The sequence below is a fragment of the Psammomys obesus genome, unplaced genomic scaffold (assembly GCF_907164565.1).
Source record: "Psammomys obesus unplaced genomic scaffold, mPsaObe1.curated_primary_1811, whole genome shotgun sequence".
Lineage (NCBI taxonomy): Eukaryota > Metazoa > Chordata > Mammalia > Rodentia > Muridae > Psammomys > Psammomys obesus.
Genome location: NW_026590809.1, coordinates 3462864 through 3490578, shown reverse-complemented (window position 1 = coordinate 3490578; position 27715 = coordinate 3462864). Strand labels below are relative to the sequence as shown.

At 46.9% G+C, this 27715-nt stretch overlaps 1 protein-coding gene across 3 annotated transcripts in view; it reads left to right on the top strand.

The window, feature by feature from the left end:
* The window catches only part of Znf827 (zinc finger protein 827), a 168980-nt gene that overhangs the window by 37242 nt on the left and 104023 nt on the right, over positions 1-27715 (top strand). For all 3 annotated transcript variants that reach the window (XM_055609038.1, XM_055609039.1, XM_055609040.1), the window contains exons 3-5: positions 5556-5728; positions 11049-11529; positions 27146-27379. In XM_055609038.1, coding sequence (XP_055465013.1) covers positions 5556-5728; positions 11049-11529; positions 27146-27379 — 888 coding nt within the window. The remainder of the gene's footprint in view (positions 1-5555; positions 5729-11048; positions 11530-27145; positions 27380-27715) is intronic.

Genomic DNA, 27715 nt, shown 5'->3' with positions numbered 1-27715 from the left:
ATCATCATCATCATCATCATCATCATCATCATCATCATCATCATCATTATTTTATACATGGCATCTTTCCTTTCAAAGCTTTCTCTCAAGTCTCCAGTATGATCATCTCCATTTTGTGCAGAGTCTGCTCACTTTGATAGTTCAGTGTGTATCACTGAACTTTACCAGTGATGCAAGTCCACACTAGCTGCTCTCAGTTTGCTTTTGGAAGCAGCTAAGCTGTAGGTCCATCTATCCATCCAGGACCATTTTTGGGCGTACCATGTGAGTGGCATGCATTTGTGGGTGCAGGCTGGTCTCATCAGGGCTGACCTGCAGCCTGCCTCATCACTCCCTTCTATTTCCAGCATCATTTATTCATCTCTCACTGCTTTCTCAGCCCTTTTCACTCAGCCTCACTTTACAGTCCAGCTTACTGAGTCAAGTGTCGAAGCTGGACTGTCTGGAGCCCTGGACATACACAGGTATGATGCCCCGGCTACATCACCCTTCCCCCTCATCGGGCTCCCTCTCCCTCCGTGCCCTGGAGTTTGAGCATCTAAAGCTTGTCCAGGCTAAGCTGTCCAGGCTTATTTCCTCAGGGCCCCAACAAGTCTCATGTCAGGCCAGGTTCTGAGCCGCACATTCATACCTGTTATTTGCTCTGCTCTGAGGGTGGTTTTTCTGCCTGAGGGGGTATCTGTAGGCCACCACCATTCCTCACAGTATAACCTACCACTATCATGTGCTTCCATTGACATAGGCTACCTTCTGTCTCACTGTTGTTGTCTGTAGAGTGAGTGAGCATTTCCTCCAAAGCAGCACACTGACAGTTCTCTGTCCCATGTCCTCTGTTAGCATCAGGTGGAATTGTTTGCAGTGATGTGTTATTGGAGGGGACTTGTTTATCAGGCAAACTAGGGGAAAGCATGAGCACTTCAGCCTTGGTGCTTTCTGGGGCGTGTGCTCCGTCCCAGGGAAGTGACTGGAATTACTGAGGCTCTAAATTTGAGCAAAAGTTACAGCAGCTGGTTTGACGCAGAAAGAAACTACATCATTGCTCCCCATCTCTGTCATTAACAGCATCATGTGCACACGGGACGCGTCCTGAAATGTGGACTTTCTTCCCTGAATAAGTAAAAATGCAGATGCCACCAGGAGTTGATCACAGTCTGAAAATCACTTGGTTCCTTCTGGTCACCTTTTTCCCATGGCTTCTCTCCTTTCCTTCCATGAGAGCTTAAAATTTCCAGACAGAGAGCTGTGGAGATGGCTCAGGTGGAGAGCTTGTTGCAGAAGCGTAAGGACTGGGTTTGATCCCGTAGAACCCACGTGGAAAGTGTGCACCTTTGTAATCCCCATGCTAGGGAGGCTGGCCCTGGCAGATCCTGAAGATTTCCTGCTCCGCCAGGTTCACCAGGTTCAGGGAGAGACTTAGTCTCAAAAAGTTAAGAGAGAGTCATCGAAGTCACCTGACATTGACCTCTGGCCTCTACAAGCATGCTCACACATGAGTACACACACACACACACACACACACACATACACACACACACGTACACACATACAAAATTCCAAATATTTTTTTTTCAGTCAGCATCTTCTCATTTTTATATTTTCCCCTAGTCTATCCAAGGGCACCCTAATTTGTACACGATTCATCTGTATTTTGGTACTAATTAAAACTAAAGGCAGCATAGTTTCAAGATGAAATAAATGGATTTATATGGAGTGCTGATATGTAGGGTTTATTACATTTATGCATTGTTTATTTGGAATCAACTGAGTTTCTATATGCCAAGGCTACTTACAGATAATACTGGAAAGATCCTGGTATGAGGAAATGTGTTGCACGTAATACACTTGAAAGTACAGAATCGGTGTTTAAGATGGTGGCTGGGGGGTGACTGAAAGATCAGAGAGGTTGTTGATCAAGCAGGCAAGACAGGGCCCTAGGGGAATCTGCATTCTGGCCATGTTCCTTTCTTTTTTTAATTTTTATTTTTTTAATATTAGTTACAGTTTGTTAACTTTGTATCCCTGCTGTATCCCATTCCCTCTTTCCCTCCCAATCCCACCCTCCCACCCTCATCTCCTCCCTGCCCCTTTCCAAGTCCATTGATAAGGGAGAACCTCCTTCCCTTCCATCTGATACTGGTTTATCAGGTGTCTTCAGGACTGGCTGCAAAGTTCTCCTCTGTGGCCTAGCAAGGCTGCTTCTCCTGGGGGTGGTGGGGAGGAGGTCAAAGAGCCTGCCATCGAGTTCATGTCAGAAACAGTCCCTGTTCCCCTATTAGGGTACCACTTGAATACTGAGCTACCAAGGGCTACATCTGAGCAGGAGCTCTAGGTTGCATCTATACATGGTCCTTGGTTGGAGAAACAGTCTCATAAAAGACCCCTGTGCCCAGATGTATTTGGTCCTTGTGGAACTCCTGTCCTCTCCAGGTCGTATTAACTCCCCCCGCCCCCTGGCTTTTTGGTTCCGTGCATTCTGTTGGAGGTTTGGTTATGAGTCTTAATATCTGTTTTGATACACTGCTAGGTAGAGTCTTTCAGAGGCCCTCTGGTATGCTCCTGTCCTTTTACTTGTTTGCTCCTACATCCAATGTCCATCCCATTTGTCTTTCAAAGTGAGGACTGATCATCGTACCCTGGGTCCTCTTTCTTGTTTATCTTCTTTAGGTGGATAGATTTCAGTATATTTATCCTATCTTATAGGTCTATGTAAGTGAGTATATACCATGTGTGTCTTTCTGCTTTTGGGATACCTCACTCAGGATGATCGTTTCTAGATCCCACCATTTGCCTGCAAATTTCATGATTTCCTCGTTTTTAATTGCTGAGTAGTATTCCATTGTGTAAAAGTACCACAATTTCTGTATCCATTCCTAAACTGTGGGACATCTGGGTTGTTTCCAAGTTCTGGCTATTACGAATAAAGCTGCTACAAACATGGTTGAGCAAATGTCCTTGTTGTGTACTTGAGCCTCTTTTGGATATATGCCTAGGAGTGGTACAGCTGGATCTTGAGGTAGCACTATTCTTAATTGTCTGAGAAAGCGCCAGATTGATTTCCAGAGTGGTTGTAGAAGTTTGCATTCCCACCAGCAGTGGAGGAGGGTTCCCCTTTCTCCACAACCTCTCCATCATGTGTTGTCACTTGAGTTTTTGATCTTACTGGTCATGTTCCTATTAGTGCCTTCCTCGTGTGCCATGAAGTTGTCAGCCTGTGGTGGAGGTCTCAGCCATGAAGTTGCTGGCCTAGGCCAGAGGTTCAGTGTCTCTTCCCTTCCTCTGCCCTGTAAGATTAGTTCCTGGTTTCAGTAGTGGAAAACACTCCTGTAAGATAGGGACCTGTCACAGCCTGTTTGTGCGTGTTCTCTGTGTCACTCGGTGTTCCTCTTACCCAGAGCAGACATCTTTATCATTTTCTGTATCATTGTATAACAGTAATCACACCTAGAGGCCCAGTCCCAGCCTTTCTTGACAATCTGTTGTTCAGTATGCAGGCTTTGGGGAACCAGGATATCAGTATGGAGGGAAACAATGATGGAGAGAAAGGGATGCAATCAGCCCAGATAGTCCACACAGACAGGGGGAAGCTCTGGCCCTTTATGAGAGAATGATATGGGCCTGTCCAAGGTGTTTCCCTTAGAGTAGAAGGAATACTCGCTTGCCCACACCTACTGCCAATCAAAACACCGGAAGTTGACTTTCCAATGCTGACTATGAAATGCATATTTTCAGCTGGAGGATGCTTCTTTAAGTTGCTTGGTTAAGCCAAGTAGTATCACTTATACCTGCATTAGTAAGATTGTGTGTGTGAGTGTGTGAATCGCCTAACCTTATTTCAGAGCCTTTCTGGTTCCATCCATTTTAAGTGGCTCTTGGCATGTAGAAACAGAGTTGACTCAATGAATAAATAATGAGATTATCTTAAAGTATGCACTTGGAAATTCTTCCTTTAAAAATCACAGAAGTAATGTTTGTATTTAAAAATTCAAATAGTACAGGATGGAAAGGGAACACAGTCGTTTCCCCCACCACACATATGCCTGACTTCCTCCTCTTAGCTCACAGGATTCAACTAAGCTTCATACTCTCATTTGTTTTTGTGTATCCCTTTTGGTTTTCTTTTTAACCATAATTTTTTTCCCATTGTGTGTGTGTGTGTGTGTGTGTGTGTGTGTGTGTGTGTGTGTGCGCGCGCGCGCGCGTGCACTTGTGGGAGTGCACATCAAGGCCAGGGGTCTCTGTTGCGTGGCTTCTGATATATGCTATCTATGAATTATTGTCATAAAAATGTAGCCAAGCCTCAAACTAGCAGTTTAACAAAAATCGAGGCAGTAATAATTTTTAAAAAGCCAAACATACTATGTGGCCAGAGTCAGCCATAGCACATGGGGGACTCCTCAGAACAAATGACCCAGTTTCTTTCATCATAAATTGCAAGGAAGAGAGGGGCCTCAGTCTGTAAAGCACATGCCTCTTAAGAGTGAGGACCCAAGTTGGGATCCCCAGCACCTACTTAAAAGCCAGGCACAGCAATGCACACCTTTAATCTCATTGCTGGGAAAGCAGAGACAGGAGGGTCCCTGGAGGTCACTGGCCTAGCTGGAACAGTTAGTTTCAAATAAAGTAAAAAGTAAAAAGAATTTGGGGATGTATCTCAATTTCAGTGGAGACCTAGGTTCAACCCCACACACGGACACACACACACAGAGCCTGTAACTGTGCCCATTTTTGTTCTCCGTACCCACAAGTTGTAGAGGTTAGTTGGTGGGTCATAAATTCAGCAATAGTATGGCAACAGAGGCACTTCCTGGAGAGGATGGTACAGGAGACAGCAATCTGAGCTGCACTTAGGGAAAGCTGTTGGTTTGTTTGCTTCTCTGAAAACTGGAAGCATTTGTGGTGGCCTGGTGTGTCCCTTCCTACAGCAGGTAGCCAGGCCCCGTGCAGATCAGAGAAAGGCAGTACACATTGTTAGAGGCAGAGGGACAGACATAGGAAAAAAAGCCCTGACCCGAGGACCCCCTGATGGCTAAATTGGCAGCAGCCTCTGTCTGCACGAGCCACAGCTGAACAAGTCACCAGTGGGGATGCTGAGCTCTGTCTCTGCTGGAGGCCAGCACGTGAGCTTTCTCTGCGGAACAGTGTTTGGCTTTCTCTGCGGAACAGTGCATTATTTCCTGTCCCGTGAGATTGCCTGTATTTCTCACTCATCACCCAGCGGGAATTCAGCGACCGACAGAGCTTCTCGGCCTGTGGTGCCTTTGGGGCCAGGCTCAGCCCTTCTGCAGATGACCTCTCAGTACACCACAGCCTTTGAGAGTAAGGCTGTCACAGGCAGGATGATCGGTGGTGGCCAGATGGACCCCCGATGGGAGTGCTACCTGAACGTGAGCCTCTCCCTTAAGAAGAACAGCTGTAGACTTTCCTCAGTTATAATCTTAGAGTTTCCAAAGGGGGCTAGTGTGCTTGTTATGTGGTGATACGTATATTTTACTGTCAGATGCAATGTGCCTTTTCGTTTTCCTTAATATTCCCTTTTCTCCCCTCCCTTTTCCAAGCCCCAGAAGAAGAAAGCGGGAAGCCTTTCCAGTGCCCAATATGTGGTTTGGTTATAAAAAGGAAGAGTTATTGGAAACGGCATATGGTGATTCACACAGGCTTAAAAAGTCACCAGTGTCCACTCTGTCCATTCCGGTGTGCTCGCAAGGACAATCTGAAATCCCACATGAAGGTAAGCCGTTTGTAGATGGTGTGGCTGGGGTTCCTTCCTCTTAACTGCTGCAGGAGGCTTCTTGGCTCACAGGGAGCGCTGCAGTGGAGCAGTCCCAAGAAGCTAGTACTGTGTTGTGAGGGGTCTTCCTCAAGGAGGACCCTCAGTTTTAGGATCAGGTCCCCGAGACCGTCAGTGTTTAAGCTAGCATTTCTTGGGTGACAACAAACATCTAAGGACTTCATTTTTTTTCTCCCCTTCTTCTTCTTCCTTCTCCTCCTTTTTGGCTTTTTGAGTCAGGGTTTCTCTGTGTAGTCCTGGCTGTCCCTGGAACTTGCTCTGTAGATCAGGCTGTTCTCACCTCATGAAATCCACCTGCCTCTGTCTCAAGTGTTGGGATTAAAAGTGTGCACCACTGCTGCCTGACTTACATAATTTTTAATGTCCTACTAAAGCCACTTGTGGGGTCTGGGGAGAGGCTCAGCAGTTAACCGCTTGACAAGTTAGCATGAGACCAAGTTTCAGTTCCCAGAAACCCTTGTGAGAGGTGGGTAGGGGTGCTCTGTAATTCCACCCTCAGATGGGGAAACAGGATTCTCCTAGTAAGCTGGATAACTAAGACTAGCCATGTCAGCTAGCCATGGTTTGATTGACAAACGTTGCCTCAACGACTAAGGTAGATGTGTGGTCAAGGATGAGTCTTGACCTCTGTCTGTGGCTTCCACATGCATGTGCACACGCCTGCAAACACGTGTGTGCACCCACAAGCACAGGTGCCCCAGTACGCATGCAGTCACATACACATCCGGACACCACACACTCTTATACCGGCCGAGCTTTGCTTCAGCTTTGGGAACTCATGAGGTCGCAAGAACTTGTGATAAAGACCTGAATTGAAATCTCCCCAGCACTTTGCTGGCCAAACGGCCTTGGGCAGGTAACATTCAGTCTCTCAGTTTTCCCTTCTACCTAATGGGAAGGAGCAGCCACAGGAGCTGTCCTTAGTGCTAAAGGAGAAACCAGCAGCAGAGCGCCCAAGCCAGAGGTGCTCGTCACCACGCCCTAGCATAGTAGTGAGAAGGATTATGTTTTATTGATACCTCTCAATGTGGCTTAGGTGTGACATTATGTGTAGTGTCTCTTCCCCCAGATAACTCTAGTAGATTTTTGGTTATGTTGAAATCTGCATTTGAATCTCTCTGCGTAGATCAATTCCAACTGAAGCTCTGGAAAGTGCAGTCACACAAAATTTCTATTCACTATAGAAACTAGCTTAGAAGATAAAGAGTAAATATGTGATGTGATTTGTTTTCTCTCATTTGCCTTTTTCTCCTGGGGTCAGCAGCTGGCCCTTCATCTTCAGAATTCACTTAAGCAGGAGGTCTGGTTGACCGAATTTTAGGAGTCCTGGGTCATTACCTTAGCACTCCTCATCCTCGACACTTATTCCCTGGGTGAGACGTCACGCTTTAAACCTGTAGCATTGAGACTTCAAAAGGAATGTCTTTTTTCAAACTAGAACTTGCGTTAGTGGCTGTGCTTAGAAGTCGGCCTGGCAAATTTAAAGCTTCAGTGAGCAGAAAACTTGCATCTACGCTGACACCTTGTAAGCTTGGTTTCAGCTCAGGGTCACTTAAAACAACCTATTTATAAACCCATGGAAAAAAAGGCTGGGTTTCAATAGCAGGAACTGCTGACCCTGACGCTACAGGGAGATGAGCTGGTGCCTTGATGACAGAGGCGGACGGCCATGACAGTGGTGCAGATGAGAGCTGCCCGGGCTCAGCAGGTCGTGGGGTCCTGAGTGCTTTCAGAACAAATCAATAACCACTACAATAAAGCAGTTGTGTGAAATCGCTACTTTATTCAAACTCGTGGTGTCCTATCCCACTGAGCTGTGACTCACGCGTTTGATAAGGGGAGTTGGAGAAGCACGTATGCAAGTTTAATTTTATCAAAGGCATGTCTTCTTGTCCCTGCTTTCCTCCTCCTGTTGGCCTTAAAGCATTTTTTATTGAATATAACTTAACTTTGCAAAACTTGGCAAATATTTTCCCCGTAGGAATGTTACGGTGTGCTCTTATGCATATCCATTTCCTGTTACCTTTACCAGATGCTGAAAATGTACATAATTTTTCTAAAACGATTTTATCTGAGAAGTAGGGGCGGTCTAGCTAAAGGTTAAGATTTGACTTAGCTTCGTGAGAATCTCTGACTGTGATCTTAGCTTGGGGAGAATTCCTGGCTTAGGAGCTGTGAGTGCTTAGTGTGTTTGAAGCCCTCTAAACCTGTTACCACTAATGGAGAAAACAAACATATGGTCTTTCTCACTGGGTAAGAGTTAGTGAGCTCATTCATGTAGATCCTTACTACAGAGCCAATGTGGAGAAGCGACTGTCAGGACAGCTAATGCAGCCATTATCACCCGAAAGCCACCTGAAAATACATCAGCAGATACATTTAGTGGTAATGAGTGGATGTTAGAAGAAGTTCTCCAAAATAAGTTTTATGGCTTCTCTCTCTTTGTGATCCAGCTTTAGTGCTGAGAATTTACAGAAACTGATACAAAGAACATGACATTGGCCATTTATCTCCTCCCACAGAGGTAGCCGTTATCTCCTGCACTGATCATAATGGTTTATGCAAAAACAAAAAACAAAAAACAAAAAACAAGATATTCCACTTTCTTTGTTCAACCAATTCAGCACTTCCTGTCTTCCTACACGGGCTAGGCACTGCACACTTTTTCTTCTCAAGCCTTCACTTCCTCCATAACATTTATGCGAATGCTTTTGTGAGCAGCTCCATTAGGAACCTGAACGTACCTGCAGCTCCCTCAGGGTTGTCTTAGACCTCATGAGGTCTTACTCAACTTTCCTGTGTGAGTGTGCCCACAGGAGTTATATGTGAGGCTCATGAGCTCAGACTGAATGGAAATGCCAAAGAGAAAGGGCTGTGGAGATGGAGAACACAAATGACATCATGGAAAGAAACTGGGCGAGAGTTCACATGCTATTCCTCCCTTCTGAGGTCTGCGTTTGGAGAATTGGGGCCACTCGTGAGCCCCTTGGTTGCCTGGGCTGGTCCCCTGAGGAAGCTGAGTGTAGATACTCTCCAGCTTCCCTCCCAGTCTTGAGGGATGTCAACCGAAGTGTTGACGTACCACCTAGTGTACACCACCTCTCTTTACCCGGGAAGTGTCCTTGCGCCATGTCAGTGAGACCTGTCCGAGAATATTGTGCTACCAGTCAGCATGTCTTCTCATCAGAGGTTCAGCGGGGACTTCAAAGCATGTGTTGGCCAAAAGGGAACCAAAATTATAATGGAAAGTTTCTCTTGTGTCAGGAGAGGAGGGAGCTGCCACCACCAGGCGGGGGGGACAGTACTTCTCTCAAAGGCTTGCATTTGGGTGGGAAGGTGTAGCTCCAATAAAACCACACGCACCAAGTGAACCCCGTTCTGTTTTGCCTTTGCTTACACTGGTTTTCCTGAAAATCAGTACAAGGCCAGGCTGAGGTGGAAAAGGAGCTGCAAGCAGTCTTGCTCATGGTGCCTCAATTCAGGGAGTGCCACCCTCACCCCATCCCCCTCTGATTTTGGAATCTGGGCTCATCAGTCCATTTCTTCGTCCATGGTGGCTTCTGGAGCTTCTTTCCCTGGATTAGCCCCTCTCTGGGGTCAGTAGATATGAGGACACTTTTGAAATGGAATCTGCCCTGCGGCACTGGACTCAGGGGCATGGAAGCTTCCTGCCCAGTGACCTTTACCACCTGACTCTGAGCATGCCTGTACTGATACCTGTTGGGAGCCCTTGAGACTGTGACCCGAGGCCTCCAACAGTCCTTTTCCTGAGTGACCTGGGCTGAGGAGCTGGGGGGGGGGGAAGCTTCTGGATTCAGTGAGAAAGCCAATGAACGGATCAGTGCCCAGTGAGATCCTATTATGGCAAAGAACAGGAAGGGGTTCTGTTGCAGGGAGGGACAGGGTGTCTCCTTACCTCTGCCCTCTGCTGGGGTACAGGAGAAGCTTCTTAATGCGTAGGGCCCTGTCACAACTGGATTTAAGTTTTTATGGTTACTTCTGTTGAGGAACACAGGCTTTGAGGGCCCAGAATATCTTGCTGTGTTTTGCAGAAAACCACAGTGGGGTGCTGTGGCAGCGGGATCTTGCGATTAACTTTTAATTTCTTTGCTTTTGTTGGTCACTTCACATTATTTAAAGTGTGTTTTGGCTGGTGAAGAATGCTTTTGGATTTCTTTCAGAGAGCATAAACAGCTGTAGTAAAACCTGCTCTCTTGGGAAACGAGAGCCGAGCAAAGCGGCCAGGTGGTACAGAAGATGGGCAAACGAGCCTTTAACGTCTCTGAGACCCAGGTTCAAATCCCACTCAGGTCACCCCTGACCTATGGAGCGTCAGTTTTGCTTTGAGTGCCAATTGCTTACGTTCTTGTTTGTTCAGAGCACACCACTCTCCCAAATCACTTGGCTCAGATCTACACTATTGGCAGTTCCGACTCCAGGGAGGGCCAGCCCTGAAATAGCAGGGCGCAGCAGGTCAGTGCCGAAGCACGTTGGCGAGATGAATGGGGAAGTCGCAAGTCCATGACTACCTGCCAGCTCGAAGCCTGGCTGGGGCCAACACAACCGTTTCCTCACTTTTTCAAACACTAAATTTGGTAGCGACAGGAAGAAAGAGAAGGTTCTCACCATTTTTGCAGGTCCAGGGTACAGGAAGGTTTGGAGCTGGGTGTGAAAGTCTGTCCTCACTCTTCTAGACCCTGTGGCGACATTTGAACGTGGTTTCTTTCTGCCCAGATGGTTTTTCTCTTGCGTTTCTTCTTATGAAACTGGGTTCAAGATACTTCTTGAGGGCTAGGGTATTCCCTCTTCTCACCTATGAAGCTGGAGTACCCTGGAGACATTCCCCCTCTGTTGTGTTGGCAAGGCTGTGTCGTTTGACCCTTAGCTACTGATTATGTAAGTTCACAAGGTATAGCAAGTGAGATCAGTTGACAAGCTCATTAGAAGAGTCTACCCAGCACTTGGGGAGATAGAGGCAGGCAGATCTCTGTGAGTTCAAGGGCAGCCTGGTCTACAGTGAGTCCAGGACACATTCTACAGAAGACAGCACTGAGGCTTTCAGGATGGAGATTTAATCTCTCCTTTATGTCTCAGGACTGGCTTTATTTTACCCAGCGCATCATTGGGAACACCTCTCTGATGCTGTTCTCCCCTGGTGCCGTGTGGACTGAGGGACTGAGTGGTGAATGCGAGCTGCTGCAGAGAGGCGTTTTCCGTAAGTGCGTGGTGACCAGTTCAGCTCTGCTTGTGTCTCCGGCAGGTTCATCAGCACCAGGACCGGGGAGAGACCTTTCAGTGCCAGCTGTGCCCTTTCACTTCCTCACGCCACTTCAGCCTGAAACTGCACATGCGTTGCCATCAGCACTTCCTGAGGACAGAGGCCAAGGTGAAGGAGGAGATCCCAGACCCAGATGTCAAGGGATCTCCCCACCTCAGTGACAGTGGCTGCCTGGGGCAGCAGAGGGAAGGAGGAGGGACAGAGCTAGTGGGGACCGTGATGACGTCCAATACTCCAGAGAGGACTGGCCAGGGTGGGGCTGGCTTTGCACCTTTGCTGGTGAAGGAGGAGCCCAAGGAAGATAACGGCCCGCCTACCTCCTTTACCCCGAATGCTGCCGACAGGCCCGCCAACCACACAAAGCTGAAAGACCCCTCCGAGTATGTGTCCAACAGTGCGGCAGCGTTGTTCAGCCAGGACATCTCGGTTAAGATGGCCTCCGATTTTCTCATGAAGCTGTCAGGTACTGTTAGGGTTGTGTTCCCCGTTTTCTCATCTGTGATAAGGTGGCAGGGCTAGATGATGTCAACGTTCTTTGAGCTCTAATACTTCATATTTTGAGAAATTTTCTTTTTCCTTTTCTCTCCTTCCCTCACTCCCCCCACTTCCTTTTTTATATTTTGTTTTGGTATTCCTGTGAAAACAGACTTCTGCTTGGGTCTGGAAACAATAGGGACTGCCCCCTACTCTTGCTGGATTTGGGCTCCCTCTTAGGGGGCACGAAGAGGGTTACGTCGGTTTGTGTCCTTTGCTTCCTGCAACCTGGGGTCTAGTCACGTGGCTTCCTTTGTGCTGGTATCTGCAGTGCATCTGTGAGGGTCTCCCTTTTTTGGTATTCAGGTTCTTTGTTGTTTTAATTGCAAAGCTTCTTAAAGAACCTATACAGGGTCTGCCATAAGGAGACCTTTCTAACTTAAACAAAGGTTAAAGGCTATCACGAGTTAACCTTTGTCTTGGGGTAAAACATACTTAAGGTCCTGGCTTAGACAATTTTTTAGGTGTGCATATCAGTGGCATTAACATTTACATTGCTGTATAACCATCTCTGTAAATGTGTCATACTCCCAAACTGTATCCTAACATGACAAAGTCCCTGGCAGCCTTCTCCTCCACCCCCACTAGCCACTATTTTACCTTCTGTCTATATGAGCTTGACTGTCGTGAGCATCTGCACTAACGTGGAATTTAAGAAAATATTTCAAGCATCCTTTCCCAACTGCCCTAATGCCCTTTGAAAAGAGGCTGATGTGTATGTTATGAAAATACGTCTTGCTAATAGACATCATTTCCATTACCAGCACATCGCACATGTTTCCCTTCTCAGTGGCTTTGATGAGCTGGCGACGTTGCACTGGGGTGGAACGTTGGGAGAGGTTTCCCTTCTGCTCTTGGAGCAATAACACATAGGCCTATCACTGTTTTTGAAAATATGATTTAAAATTTTAAAAGCACTGTAGAGGGTGGAGAAAGGTCGGTTGAGAATGGGTTCTGTCTGTCAGTGAAGGTGGCAGTCCCCAGGATGATTTCCAAATGCCATTTCAGCTCTCTGGAGATTGACAATACCCTTTAAATGGAGAATAATTGGTCACCGCCTTCCTTTAAATGGGCCATGCGTCGTATTTCACTAAATGTCATTGCCAGGTGAATGAGAGGCTCAGCTTCACTCTGAAGTCCCTTTGCTCTGTGACACTTCAGTCAGGTCTTTCGGAATGTACCTTCTCACCCTGATCTTTGCCCCTCAGCAGTGGGAGACATGAGTAGGGGAGACAGAAGAGGGAAGGGATGAAAAATGAGGCATCCAGGAAACGATCCAAGCAGGGAAAGTTATAGGAGGCACTGTCACAGAGGAAGCTCCAGTTCCTGGACCAGTCCTGGGCATTTATTCCATCTGGCCCAGGCTTCTGTTTCTCACCTTCTTCTCCCTCCTTTTTCAGCTCAGTCTCAAGGAAAACAGGATTTGACGTACTCTGAGCTTTATGAGGGAAATGGGAGTTTCCCTCTGGCCTTCCTGTATCCTTTAGGATGTCACCTGTAGGGGACCCACGCATGATGGCAGTCACCTGCAATCCTACGCTGTCTCTAAAAAACCGTAACAGTGAAAAACAAACAAACAAACCAACCAACCAAGATGTTACCTATGTGTGGCCCCTTTTTTGGGCACTTATAGTACAGTCCCAAGTGGACGTCAAATGTCACATTCATTTAGCATAACTTAGCACGGTGGATGTTTTCTTACTTAACAGACAAGAACAAACTGAGTAGGGGGTTGCATAGCATGCAGTAAGGGGCTAGTCCCTTTCCTGGGCATCCAGATCCTTTGAAATTTAGAGGATGAGCGAGGGCTTCCCCTGCGAGCTTGATCCTGGGCTAAAACCACTGGTGTCTGACACGGGGCTCCTGCTGGGCTCAGCTCTGAGCGGCAGCTCTTCCCATCCCACCAGACACTGGGCTGTAATTACTAGCTCCAGCACCTCTCAGCGAGCATGGGAGAAGGCTTCAGCTTCTCAGGGCCAGAGCTTCTAATAGCAGAGACAGAGGGAGAAGCAGTTTGTAGGCTGGGGTGAAGCAGTGTGTGCCAAAGCCTTCTATAGTGTGGCCTGTTGTCTTCAGTTGTTGATGGGGGCTGCTTATGCTTTGGCCATGGGAGAATTCACTGGCTGATCAGCTGGCATAAGGAAACATATAGCAGAGGCGCACTGTTTATGCAAAAGGCCCATGCAGCTATTTTATGGCGGCTTACCAGAGGTCCTGAAACCTGACTTGTAGGCACTGTTACCTAGCAACCTGTTATAAAGTCACCAGGGAGTGAGATGCATGGGTAATTTTTTTGTGTGTGCATATTTGGATGTAGATGTAAACTTGGTGGCTGTGGCAGGGCCTACCCATGGGAGGAGAAGTTATGTTAAAGGGAAAGGAATACGTTTTTCTGCGGAGATTGTCCCCCGCCCCCACTGCGTGGTTGGCCTGGCCCTGCTGCTGGTTGCTGTGCCTTCTACCTGCTCTCTCGGTGGCTCTGTCATTCAGGGACGCAGTCCCCGGGAGCGATGGCTGAGTCTTCAGCTCTCCCTGCCCTCTGATGGTGTGAGTGAGCAGTGCTGAGCCCCAGGCCCTGTCCCTTGCTTGTCATAATGGTGCCATTGTTTTTGCACTGTTTTCCCCCCTTCAGGGCTCTGTCCTTGCACCTGCTGGTACGATAGGGTGCAGCTGTTTGTGGGCACTGGGTCTGGAGTCTCTGTGCCAGATCGCAGTCTGCAAAAATCGGAGCACAGGGACAAATTCAAGTGTGGAGACACCTACTTGTTTCCAAATGAGAGAGAGAAAACACTCGATGCTTTTTGCTCCCTGTGGATTAAAACCAAGCGTAAAACTGACTGAATGGTGCCCGCTCACTGGGTAGGATACAGTTTTAAATTCGTTCTAACCCAGCAGTTCTCAACCTGTGGGTCTTGACCCCTTCCAGGATCACCTAAGACCATTGGAAGACACAGACATTTACATTATGATTCACAACAGTAGCAAAATTACAGTTAGGAAGTAGCAACAAAAATATTTCACATTTGGGGGTCACACAACATGAGAAACTCCATCAGAGGGTCACAGCAGCAGAAAGACTACGAGCCGCTCGCTGCAACCCTCCCCCAGTTTGGAGGTTTCCTGGTTACATGCTTGTGAAATAAAATTCAGCCTCTGAACCACCAGCTATTTTCCTCACTGAATCCCAACTTAACATTCCTCAATCTTTGAGGCTCGTGGACCCAGGCTCACAATCGTGGTTGGTTCAGCCCAACTGCTAGCTATCTGCATTGGTGGGCAAAAAAATAATTGTGTAGACTTTGCTTTGGGTTTGGAGCAGGGAGGCAGTCTGTCCAGGGCTGTAGCCCTCTGTTTACACAGCTCTTTCCTGGAAGACTATGTAAATTGTTGGATGACAGGGCGACCTACCCCAGGTCACATGACTGGGAGTGTCCCTAGGAGGGGTGCCTGCCCAGCCTAGGAAGCTACTATGGGCCTGTCTACGGAGGTCAACAGCAGTTAACCTCCACAGCAAGTTAGACCTACTTAGGGAGTTTTGGTAAAATGCCAGGGCCCCCCAAATGCTGGTTTAATTAATTGGTCTGGGATAGGCCCCAGACTTTGGTGATTCTAAAAGGCAGGCAGCCAGGACAAAGGCCAGCTGATAGAGAGTGGGCACCCTGCGGCTAGAGATGCAGCCTAGTTGGCAGCCTGCTGCCTGTGTGGTCAGAGCCCTGGGTGCAGTCTCCAGCATACACGGGTGGAAAAGGTGATGCTCACCTGTGGTCCCAGCACGAGGCAGGTGGAGGCAGGAGGAGCAGAAGTTTACTCTTCAGCCACATAGAGAAAGAGAGCAACCTGGGCTGCTTGAGGCGCTATTTCAGCAGAGCCAAATAATCCTCAAAACAAACAAATGAAAACCCCTAAACTGGTCCTTGGTATAGTATTTTTCAGAACAGCTTCTGAATGCCTGAGTCCGTTGTCCTTTCATTCTGCCTGAGCCCATGAACAGGGCGTGATGCTGTGAGAGGAGTCCTAGACACCTCATTGCAGGTCACGGTTGACACGAAGGGAGGCCTGGGTGGTACGCTTCTTGTTCCCTATGGTTTCCCTCCAGAGGGCTCATGGCAAGAGATGTTGTCCAGTTTGAAAATCCCCAGGCTAGATTGGAAGCCTCCAAATGCTGGGAGCCAGGGACCTGGGGAGATGGCTCCTTTAGTAAAATGTTTACCCCTTCAGTAAAGACTTTACCCGAGAAAGCACGAAGACATCACTTTAATCCCCAGCACCCATGGGAAAATTGGGTGTGGTGGCACAAACTTGTAATCCCAGCCAGCGATAAGGAGAGGCATGGGTGGATCCCTGAGGGTCACTGGGCAGCCTTGTCAAGTCCTAGGTACAGAGGGAGCCCCGTCTCAGCAAGGTGGACAGCTAAGAATGACACCCAAGGTTGACATCTGGACTGTATGTACCTGGGCACCTCCCCCACGCCAGCATATGCACGAAGGCGCATATACCCACACCCAGAGCTGGAGCAGCCTTGTTAGAGGAACAAATTGCAAGTTGCCTGTAATGGTCTCCTATCGTCTTCTTCTTCAAGATGCCATTTTTCAAGATATAAATTTAATTCTAACTCCCCAAATTATAACCAAGCAGTTAGTTGACAGAAACTTGGCACCTCACTTGCTGGCAAGGGATATCTTTTTTGTCCCTGGCTTTCCAAAATAAAAGATATAAGTCATTTCAACTATTTTTAATCTGGAAACTGACAAAAAAGTTTTGTGCCGTCTCCCACATCCTATTAGCTCGGGCAAAGCGACACCAAACTAATCTTAAGTAGGAAAGGTGGGCCTTCAGAGGTACCCTCTCACTTTCAGCCTCATAGAGAAAGCTTGTGAACAAACAGGCATTTGCTCCACTGTTTCTGGCTTACGGGTGCCTCAGCACAGTTTCCACGTAGAAATCAAAGATGCCCACAGAAGTTTCTATGTCAGACCTTGTTGTTTCCCAGAAACCTTTGTCCCCAAACCTCCATCTATTGCTCACTATTTTGATGCATTTGGGAGTAACAATCAGGCTTATGTATAAATGCTAGGACGCCTGTTGGAAAAGGGTAGCTTGAGATGGCCAGCGAACCAAGCCATCCCTTTTGCCTGATGGCTCTGCTGGCCTTCTCAGCCACATCTTAACAAGTGGGCCTTCTTCCATGTAAATACCAGCCTTGTGCCATTCACACCCTGAGACTCAGTGCTGGTAGCCAGGGACTCGCACATCACCGTGGGGGCATGGTTCCCTGACTGGACTATTTGATAGTCTGCTTTTCAGACTTGGTCTAGCCATTCTGTTCAGTCCTGCCTTAGGCTCCCTCATGCCACGTGACTAAATTCCTCGTGTGAGCAGCTGCAGGGGGCCTGTGTATGAGTAGACAGCCTGAATGCCCTTTTGAAACTCTGGATTTTATTGAACTTGGTGATCCCTCAGAGAGAGAAGAGAGAGAGAGAGGCAGGCGCTATGTGTTGCTTTTAATGACTTGCTACTGTAGGGTACAGGCAGGGTTATAAGCAGCCAGCACGTAGAGCCTGGAAGTATACACCCTTGTGTTGGAATATCTGTGGACGGTGGCTCGGATGTATTTCCTCACCACTGCCATATCTGTATCTGTGCTGTCGGCTCTGCTGGGTTTAGTTTTCGGAACCTCATAACAACCCTTTACAAGAGTACTGTTTTCATTCCGTTTTACGGATGAGGAAACTGAGAGAAGTGAAAGGTTCTGTGCGCACCCACGCAGCTAATAACTACACAGACCGGAGTCGAAGCCCAGGCTTTGTGCTTCCAGCGTTCCCAGCCCAAAGGAGTCTACACCCAAATTACAAGGTAAAGGAGTGACCGTACAGGAAATCGGCTCTGTTCGCTGCCCCTTTCATGGGCAGCTAGCCTCTGCAGCACAGAGCTTTCCTCTGACTGTTGTATGGCAGGAATCCTGGAAGTTCGATTTTAAGTTTTTGTGTGGTACTGGGATGGACCCAAGGGCCGAATGCGTACTAGGCAGCCTCCCTAGCACTAAGCCACACGGCCAGCGCACAAGTTGGAGCACTACTTCAGGCTTCTGCAAAGAGAGTGGCAGCAGCAAAGCCAACTTACATTTCCCATAGACCTTCACCTGTCAGTTTCTAAACACATTACATCACTACTGTGGGCACGGTCACGACTGGAGCTCAGATGTTTCTCTCCTTATCATGCTGCACATGGGTATCTAGTTCCCTGGCGGTAAAACAACAACGAGCCTCATTACATTTTATTTATTGTGAATGTGGGGTACTGGGGTGGGCACAGCATGTGTGTGGAGGTCAGAGGACAATTTACAGGAGTGGCTTGTTTCTCCCATTCTGCCACAAGGGTTCCAGGGATTGAACTCAGGGATTTATCAGGCCTGTTGGCAGGGGCCTCTACCTGATGAGCCTTCCGGACCCGGGCATTCCCTTCCTTCTCATAGAGGCCTTTCTTCTTCCCTTTGCTATTGTTGCCACTCCTCCTGCTGTAAGAGCATCATTAATCAAAAGTGTTTCCTGGGAACCAGGCACCGTGCCAGCGCCTCATGCAACTCTCATTTAACCCCTGCAGCACCAGAGGGTCAGAACCACTAAACGTATGCTATAGATGGAAGGGTTCAGCTGTAAGAAACACGAGCAAAGATCCAGCCCTGGCTCACTACAAAGGCTTGGCTTGTGACCACTTAATTAGCTATTACCTAATTTTTATTTCTCAGTTAAGCGAACTGTCTTTTGACCTCAGTCTGCTCCGCTGTTTATTTTCCTTGGCTTCAAATCATGGCATCAGTTCTAATGCATGTGCTTTTAGTCATTAATCTGGTTACTCTTTTGTGTCTTCAAATTGTATCTGTATGGTCCCTCCTTTCTGGGCAGCCTTCACATCACCCCTAGACGCCTCACCCCTCCAGCTCCTATCACCCAGACCCTCACCCCAGGCCCACCTCTCCAAAGCTAGGCTGATGAGTCAGTTCCAATACTTTCTACACTGGTTAGGCTTTGCTTGGCTGGCTTCCCTCCACCCTTGAGTTACCATCTTTCATACTGAAGGATGATGCTGACCTCCTGATCATCCTGCCTCCTCTCTTGAGTGCTGGGGTGCCACACTGTCTTCAGTGTGGCAGTAGGCTTCCAGCATGGGGCTTTGTGCATGCTAGGCTAAGCACTGTACTAACAACTGGGTTACAGCCCCTGACTAGTTCTCTTTCTATTGCTCTCAGGAAAAGCGAGGGCTCCTGCACACACTCTTCCTTGGCCAGCCTTTTGCCTTCTCTCCTATTGTTCTGGGGTCTGGTCACTTGAACCACAAATTTCCAAAGTTTCTTTTCCTTTTCCTCTTGGGAGGAGCTGGGCTTTCAGGGCAGGAGTCCTGACGATCTCCTAGACCACCGCAAACCCCCACTCTTCAGACTGTCTGGGTGATCTGCAGTGACTGAGATCGTTTATGAACTGGTCTAGGAACCAGCATGTCTCTGTGTTAATTTAATTTAAGATGGCAGGTGCTTCAGTCAAGAGGTGCTATCCCTGGAGTAGGCCATCAGTCCAAAAGGCCACGGGAAGGTCTAACCTGTGGGATTCCTTTCTTGTAGTCTCTGTGCAGATGACTCCAATGCTGTTAAGACATTTCATTCTTTAAATGTGTAATAGCATGAATTTTTAAATACAGCCCTCTTTCACATTCGCTCAAGGCCTGAGTGATTTTCCAGGCCAAGTCCTTCCTGCTGTTGACAAGAGAGACATCCTGTCTGTTAAGATGATTACTGCAGATGGCCACTCTTGCTCGTTATATGTGGGATTTGTTTTGTTTTGTTTTGTTGGAGGTCTCCTATAGCCCAGATTGGCCTCCCAATCTATGTGTGGCTGAGGATGACCTTGAATCCAGTTCCTCTTGCCTCAATTCCTCCTGAGTGCAGGATGACAGGTGTGCACCCCCATGAGCAGCTTCACGTGCTGGCTTTAAACGTCGCGTAACCTGTGGAGAGAGAAGCTCATTCCTCACCCTGGGGACCTCATTCGCCATTGTTGCCCTTGGCCGTTCTCTGTACCCCAGTGGCTCTGTGTCCATAATTGTAAGTGTCACTGGGGACCTTTGAAGACTTACTTGGTTTGGGTATGTAGATGTGGAATCTTGGCCAAGGATTAACCCTTGCAGAGATTGATGAGAAATATGAGAATTTAAAACTTTCGCTAAACTGGTTATAAAGTGATTTAAGACTTAAGAGCAAGGTTTAAAAACTTTTAATTAATGTTTTAAGAATTCCATATGCATATAGTATGTTTAAAATTTAAAAGTATTATTCAACTGTTACTGATATTTAATTAAATCGTCGTTTTATGCTTTCAGAAGACAAATTATTTTTCTCACCTAAAGTATATCAAATCATTGAAAAATTGCAAATCCCAAGTCTGTTCATATCTGTAGACATGCCCCACAGGACAGCTTGATGAGCGAAGGCTGGGGAATAGTTCCCATAACTAAGCTCCACTTCCCTTTCAGTCATGAACAGCTGTGACTTCGCATTTCTGAGCTTTTGTTACTGTAAGAGAAGGGCATGGAAGCACGGTTTGCTTTTGTTTTGTTGTATTTTGAGTGTATAATTAATTTACCTTTTTTTAAAACAATATATACTATATGCAGCCTCTCATAAAATACACAGAAGTCGTATTTTTTTTTAAAATAGAACTATGTTATGAGTTTACATTTATTGCATTTATTTAAAAACCAAGCAATTAGAATTAAGAGTTACTCTGCTGTTCTGGCGCATAGCCTTTATACCAATATTATTGTCTATCACATTTCTAGATTTACTTTTCTAACTGAAGCCTTGTTAGGTTGGAAAGCTCATACTTGCAATCTCAGCATCTGGGTGATTGAGGCAGGAGGATCTCAGTTCAAGGGCAGCCTGGGCTGTATATAGAGGCCCTAACTCCCAAAACAAAGCCAACATAAAGAGGTACTGCTTTGCACAGGGACATTGTGGGATATGTTTAACAACTTGTCCTATAACTGCTTATGTCCCTTTAATTACTCCAATGCTTGCAAGAAAAGTTGCAGTAACAAGTTTCTCCTTCAGAGCTTGTAGCATTCAGCACCTGCTCGCATCCCTTACTTTAAGTGACAGAAAGAAGCATCTCATGTTGACAACTTCACCAGAGCTGCCTGTGAGTCTGTGTTAGCCACTTGGTAACTAGTGATCCAGTATTTGGGAAATATGTCATTACTCACTTTGGATCTTCAGTTCTTTGTTGGAAATGCTTTGTGGGAAATGTGGAGATGGTGTTAAGATCCAAAGTGTCCCTGGCAAGGTCAGAGAAGCTAATCCGAGGGTACTCGGTATTCCCTGGGCTGTGTACCGTGACCTTAACTTAGAGATCCAGCCACGTTTCTGTATCTTTGCATATCTCTGTCTTGTTTTGTCTGCTAGTCATAATCAGAGGCCACACCCAAGCAATGTTCTAGAACTTAACCTGGCATTTAATTTAAGGCAGGTATGCCCTGGGGACAGCTGGGAATGTCTAGAGAAATATTTTTGTTTCAACAACTGGTAGGAGCCACGGGCACCTAGTGAGTAGAGACTGGAGATGTGGTGTGCATGGCGGCCCCTTCTCCAGCAAATGGTCCAGGCCAGACGCCCACATAGCTAAGAGGGAGAAGCTGTGTACAGACTCTGATGTGCTGTGATTAGACAGTTTTACAATTGCACTAGTAGCACACAGGTCTCTGGTTTTACAGAGACCAGCAAACTGCCTCCTTATCATGACGTCTAACAGTCCTGTGGTAGCAGGAGGTGCTGCAGTACCAAACTAAACTGATTCATCAACACAAACCAGCACGTTAGTGGTGTCTGCTGACTTGACATTCCAGGTGCAAGCCTGACAAGAATACACGTTTTTTTTAGTTAATTTTTTATTTATTACAATTTATTCACTTTGTATCCCAGCTGTAGCCCCTTCCCTCATACTTTTCCAATCCTGCCTTCCCTCCCTCTTCTCCTCCCATGCCCCTTCCTTAGTCCACTGATAGGGGAGGTCCTCTTCCCCTTCCATCTGACGCTAGCCTATCAGGTCTCACCAGGACTGGCTGCATTGTCTTCCTCTGTGGCCTGGTAAGGCTGCTCCCCCATTAGGGTGAGGTGTTCAAAAAGTCAGCCACTGAGTTCATGTCAGAGACAGTTCCTGTTCTCCTTACTAGGGAACACACTTGGACACTGAGCTGCCATGGGCTAATCTGTACAAGGGTTCTAGCTTATCTCCATGAATGGTCCTTGGTTGGAGTATCAGTCTCAGAAAAAAAGACCCCTGGGCCCAGATATTTTGGTTCTGTTGCTCTCCTTGTGGAGCTCCTGTTCCCTCCAGGTCTTTCTATCTCCCTCTTCTTTCATAAGATTCCATGCACTCTGCCCAGAGTTTGGCTATGAGTCTCAGCATATGTTTTGATACCCTGCTGGGTAGAGTCTTTCAGAGGCCCTCTGTGGTAGGCTCCTGTCTTGTTCCTTGTTTTTGCCTTCTTCCAATGTCTATCACATTTGCCTTTCTGAATGAGGATTGATCATCTTACCCGGGGTCCTCCTTCTTGCTTAGCTGCTTTAGGTGTACAGATTTTAGTATGATTATCTTATATTATATGTCTAATATCCACTTATAAGTAAGTATATACCATATGTGTCTTTCTGCCTTTGGGATACCTCACTCAGGCTGATCTTTGCTAGGTCCCACCATTTGCCTGCAAATTTCATGATTTCCTTGTGTTTAATTGCTGAGTAGGAGTCTATTGTGTAAATGTACTTGGTACATATTTCTACTAGGTGATTTGTTCTTTAAAAACTGGAGCTTCAGAAATGGCTATGATTATGAAGTTATGCAGTCTTTAATCACGTCAGGTCCCTAACAAATAAACATTTTAAAATCACGTGTTATATGAATTCAAAGGCAACTTTAAAAATTTCTTTTGAGACGAACATTAATTGGAACCCCCGAAGCATATCCTAGGGTTTCTTTGAACGTTGTTTGAAAATCATGTGTATGAGCTTCTCTTCTCAGGTGTGGCTCTGGCTTAGTAGTAAATGTAATTCCCAGTGGCGAGACTTTTTCACACAGCAGCTTAGCACTCATCCGACTGCCAGACCAGAGCTCCATCGGCATCTTACATATGGCCCTTTCCTTCAGCACGGGGACCTGCAGCACAGGAGTGAAGCAACCGTGTTCCAGTCTCTTTCTCCTGCATCCGCTCAGCCAAACGGTTCTAGGATCCCACGATTTCAGGAACAGCCTCTCTGCTCCAGATGACACTCACCTTTCCCTTTGTCATTCGTGAGCTCGGTCCATTCCATTAATTCTTCTCCAGGGTTCACACTGCCCTGCTCAGGCCAGCATCCTTAAAGGAAACCGGGTGTCCTGGTGAGGAAGGAAAGGGCCCTGCATCTTCAGCGGGAGCTCTGGAGCCTGGTGCCTCTGAACCTGAGCTATGCAATTAGGAGCAGGTTATCTTGCTAACCATTTTCTCATCTGCAAATATTCATGTCCACCCTATGTGATTGAAGATGACTCAATTATTTAAATTATTTAAATGTTTGTTGTGCTCATTGTTAAAGCAAAGAGTGGTCTTTATTTACATGCGTGTGTGTGTGTGTGTGTGTGTGTGTGTGTAGGTGTGTGTAGGTCAAAGAACAATTAAACAACTTGTGAGTTTATTTTCTCCCATTGTGTGGGTCCCAAGGATTGAACTCAGGTCATCAGGCATGGTGGCAAGCACTTTGCTCACTAAACCATTACCACCCACCCAAGAATGGGCTTTAGATAAGTTATGTGGAGCTTTTCTTTGGGGGCCAGATCTTAGAAGGAACCTGCTTGTGGACTGAGGAAGTTTTGTTGTTCAGATTTGTTTGCACCTCATCAATAACCACCATTGAGGTTTGGAATTATTGTGCCTGTGCCCCTTTCTTTCCTACATTCTTTTGAGTTGTACATACTCATAGAAACGGATCTGATTCTTTTAGACAACTGTCCACTACGTCAAGTACCCACGCTTGCAGATGTACATGATTTCAGAATCTGTACGGCTCAGATCCTAAAATGTTTGGAACAAACAGTGAAAGAGCGACAGGGCCTCTTGATTATCAAGACTTCCCCGTGGTGTGGTGCATCTGCCAATTTTATGATCCATGAGCAGAAGTCAGGACAGGGCCTCAAAAGTGTTCATGGCCTGAGTTCCCTGTGTGCACGCATCTTTTCTCTGGGGAACAGGAAGAGAGCAGACACCACAGTAAGTCACAGATCACTGCTTTTCTTCTCGAGACCCCCTCCACAAAGGGAGACATCTTTAACTTTACTTTTCTCTATCATGTGGGTCTTTTAGAAGTAGCATCCTTTAAAAGATGACAAGCATCTGGTCATAGTAATCATAAACTACAGGCTTCATGTACCAGTCTCTATGAACGTAGTTTTTGGTAATTCATAGAGAGCAACCCAGCCTCTGTACTTTCATTTTCACATCTTTTCTTTAGGCCCAAGTACTTGGGGAGTAAAACTTGATCCATCAAGTGTTTTCCTCACTTGTCTGGAATACTTGTATCATTAGCTACATTTATGCCTCCTCAACACAGTACAATGCTGTAATATTCCCGAGACAGACAGAATGAAGCCCAGGTCGGCAGGGCCATGCAGGCTCCTGTCACAGCAGCACGGCTGGCCCGTTGCTTCCCGCGTGCCCTGCTGAAGGCCCGTGATGTTCAGGCTTCACTAGCACTGCTGGGCTTCTTTTTTTGTAAGTCTTCCGACAACCTTCCCAGAAGGCACTTTCATGTTCCACCAGCGTCCTTTCAGTGTGGTCGCCCTCTCTCAAGGTGGGATTTTCCTCAGTGTTTAATCTTTCCTAGTCTTCTGGAAGGTTAAACATGTTTGTAGATAAGAGGCACAACATGGGAGCAATTTCCAAAATGTGTAACCGTTCACTTTGAATTATTCCTTCTGAAGGGATGGGGGCACACAGGTAATAAACACGCCTATTACTGTGTTGTGACTGAGTAGGATACACTGGGGAAAGGATTTATGAAAGTCCTGCAAGGAAGGTGAGGGAAGGGCAGGTGTGACTACACCACCAGTAGCCTCCCAGGAGGAAGCAGCTGAGTAGGGAACTTGCGTTAGTGACTTGCTCTGCAGACTGTCATGGTTTCCTTTGCTTAGGTTACCCCTTGGTGATACTCCAGGCCGCATGGGTCTTCAGAGGTGTCCCCATACGCCCATCCGTGGTCTAGTGAACTTTACCTCAGCTATCTTAGCCTCACCATGATGATACAGCCAGGGAAAGCGCTTCTGACTGCTTCTGGGTGGGAATGTCAGAGTTCTTCACTTTTGTTGACCTCGGGCCACTGGAATGCCGTCAGCATCACTGCTTTAGAGAAAACACATTCCGCCATTCAGTTAAGTACAGCTAGGGCTGCTGTGATGTGCCAGGCACTGTCCTGCACTCCTGACATACACCAACTTTAGAAATGGAGGTTAGTGTCCTCGTGAAGCTGACCCTGGAGTCAGAAGAAGAGATTATTCAGGGCTTTGATAATGCATTGAGACATATTATATAATACTTGCTTCATCTGCTAAGGCTGCCGTAACGAAGCACTGTAGTCTGGGTGTCTTGCACAGCATATGTTTATTTCTGAGGGTTTTGGAGGCCTGAATCCCGGCATCAAGCTGTCAGCAGGTTTGATTTCTCCTGAGACCTCTCTGCTCAGTCTGTAGGTGGCTTCTTTCCTATGTCCTCACTTGACCTTTCCCCCATGTAGAGACATCTGTGGTGTTTCTCTTCATAAGAAGAGAAGTAGACAAAATAGTTCTTAGAACCACTGACACTGGATTATGACCCTATCTTCATGCTTCGTTGAACTAACTTCGGTGTCTCCTTAAAGCCCTAATGCAAATATACTCACATTGGAAAGTTGGAGCTTCAACTTTCATAGGGATTGGGGGAGGGGCACAATTCTGTTCTTAACAGTGTGCCAATAAATGGTAAGAATTTATGTTTGGGAGAATAAAAAGATTAGAGCAGAGTGAGGAAGATGGGGAGACGGTCAGGTGAGGGCCGTTGTCTTAAACAGGAAAGTTGGTGTAGTCGTCACTGAGCATGTGGTATTTGAATCAAGGCTTTAAAGCTTGGTTTTGTTACCATACAAGGTTCCAGATAGAGATGCAGTGTGCTGGAGGAAGTCAGGGACACAGGGACCAGGGTTCTAGTCCCAGCTCTGCACAGTTGTAATTGTGAGACCTGGAGACGTTCCTTTAGCCCTCATGGGCCCCGTTTGCAAATATGCTAAGCCCTTCAAACTGATGTTCTATAGTAAGCATCATCTCTGCCCAGATGGGAAAGGCACTGTAGCTGTTTGTGTTGGGGGCTAATTTTCTTGTTCTTGCTTGTGAAGATGGAATGGGCTAGGCTCTTTCTAAGAAGAGCCGCTAGTAATGCAGGTTGGGATGAAAACCAACCAACCAACAAACATATGCTGTGTGGCACAGCCACCGTTGGTGCCACATGGGTCTTTGAGGGGGGTGGGAGGGGTAGTGTGGTGGGGGAGCTGCTCCTGCCCTGTAGCTTTTTCTGTGTGGTGTGCCCAGGGGAAAGGCCAGGCACAGAGTAGCCAGCTCACAGAAACCACCCATGACAAGCTGGTTAGATGTGTTCTGACTATGAGCTCCATACCGGCTGCCCATGGTTTCAAAAAATTTCAAAAAGGACATTAGTGGACAAATTTGGAATTTGGGTCATAGCCACATGAATTTCTTAGTTCCAATGATTGCATGGTGATGAGCTATAGGTAAGATGCAACCTTTAGGGAATGCAGGGCAATCTCTGTGGAAGCTATTAGAACTGTCCTTGCAGCGCTTCTGTAAATCTAAAAACAAACAAACAAACCCAAAGCCCATTTCGTATGTGAAGATGACCTAGGCTGTATTCGTGAGTTTACTCGTGACAATAGGAACCATGTGGCCTTTGTGCGTGGGTTGGTAGTGTCCATTGATAAGGAGATGAGAATAGTGTATCTCTAGTTCTGCTTTTCTTCGGGCAGATTCTCCATTAATGCTTATCCACCCGCTGCAGAGTTTTAGTTTTAGATACTGCTGCTTACTCCTGATTTTTATTTCAATATTTGACAGTAGAATGATTTCGTGAGCCATTGTTTAATGATAGAATTATCTTGAGAATGTGCTAAGAGGCAGGGAGGCAACAGCGTGCCCATGAAAACGTGTGGAGAAAGAAAGGCGATAATGCTCACGTGCTTTGCAAATACAGCGCTTTAAAACACTCCAGGTTTAGGCTGTGCTGAAGCCGGTGCCCAGCTGTGGCTACAGTTCGTGGGGTGCACTGTATATAGGTACAGGATGTGCTCAGGGCCTGGCTTTTGGATCACTTTGCGACTCCTGCGGCCCTTAAGCACACGGTGACGCGTGGGGCAACTTAGAAGAGGAATACATATATATCCCCTTCTCTTTCTCTCTCTCTTCTTTCCTACTCTTATGTTTTGACAGCTGCAAACCAGAAGGAGCCTATGAATCTTAATTTTAAAGTGAAGGAGGAGCCCAAGGAAGAGGAGCCGCTAAGTACGCCTTTGCCTCGGTCCAGCTACGTGTTTAGCCCGGAACCGGAAGTGGCGGCCCCTAACGTCTCCGAGGACCCACTATCACCCCAGGACGGCAAGGGGAGTGTGCTGAGGCGGGACATGTCGGCCAAAGCTGCCTCGGAACTTCTCATGAAACTCTCAGGTAACCCATATGTTCTAAAATCTTTCCATTCTGGTCATTTCATGTGTAAGCCAACTGGACCGTTTCTCGCTTGGCTTATAATTTACTCGATGGTGACGATAGTGTGAAAAAGACGAATTTAAGGAACGATCAGATCGCTTGGCTTCAGTGCCCGTGTTAGATGCGTGAGTTTGTTCGTTTCTGTCTATCTGTGCTGTACTTAGCTAGACGATGGCTTCAGCCCTTGTGTTAGACATGTGTTTGCTCATTTCCTTTTCTTGCTGTACCTGTCGTAGGTACGGCCTTCTCTTTCTGGATATTATTAGAAATGGTTAGAAAACACTACCAGCATCTGAG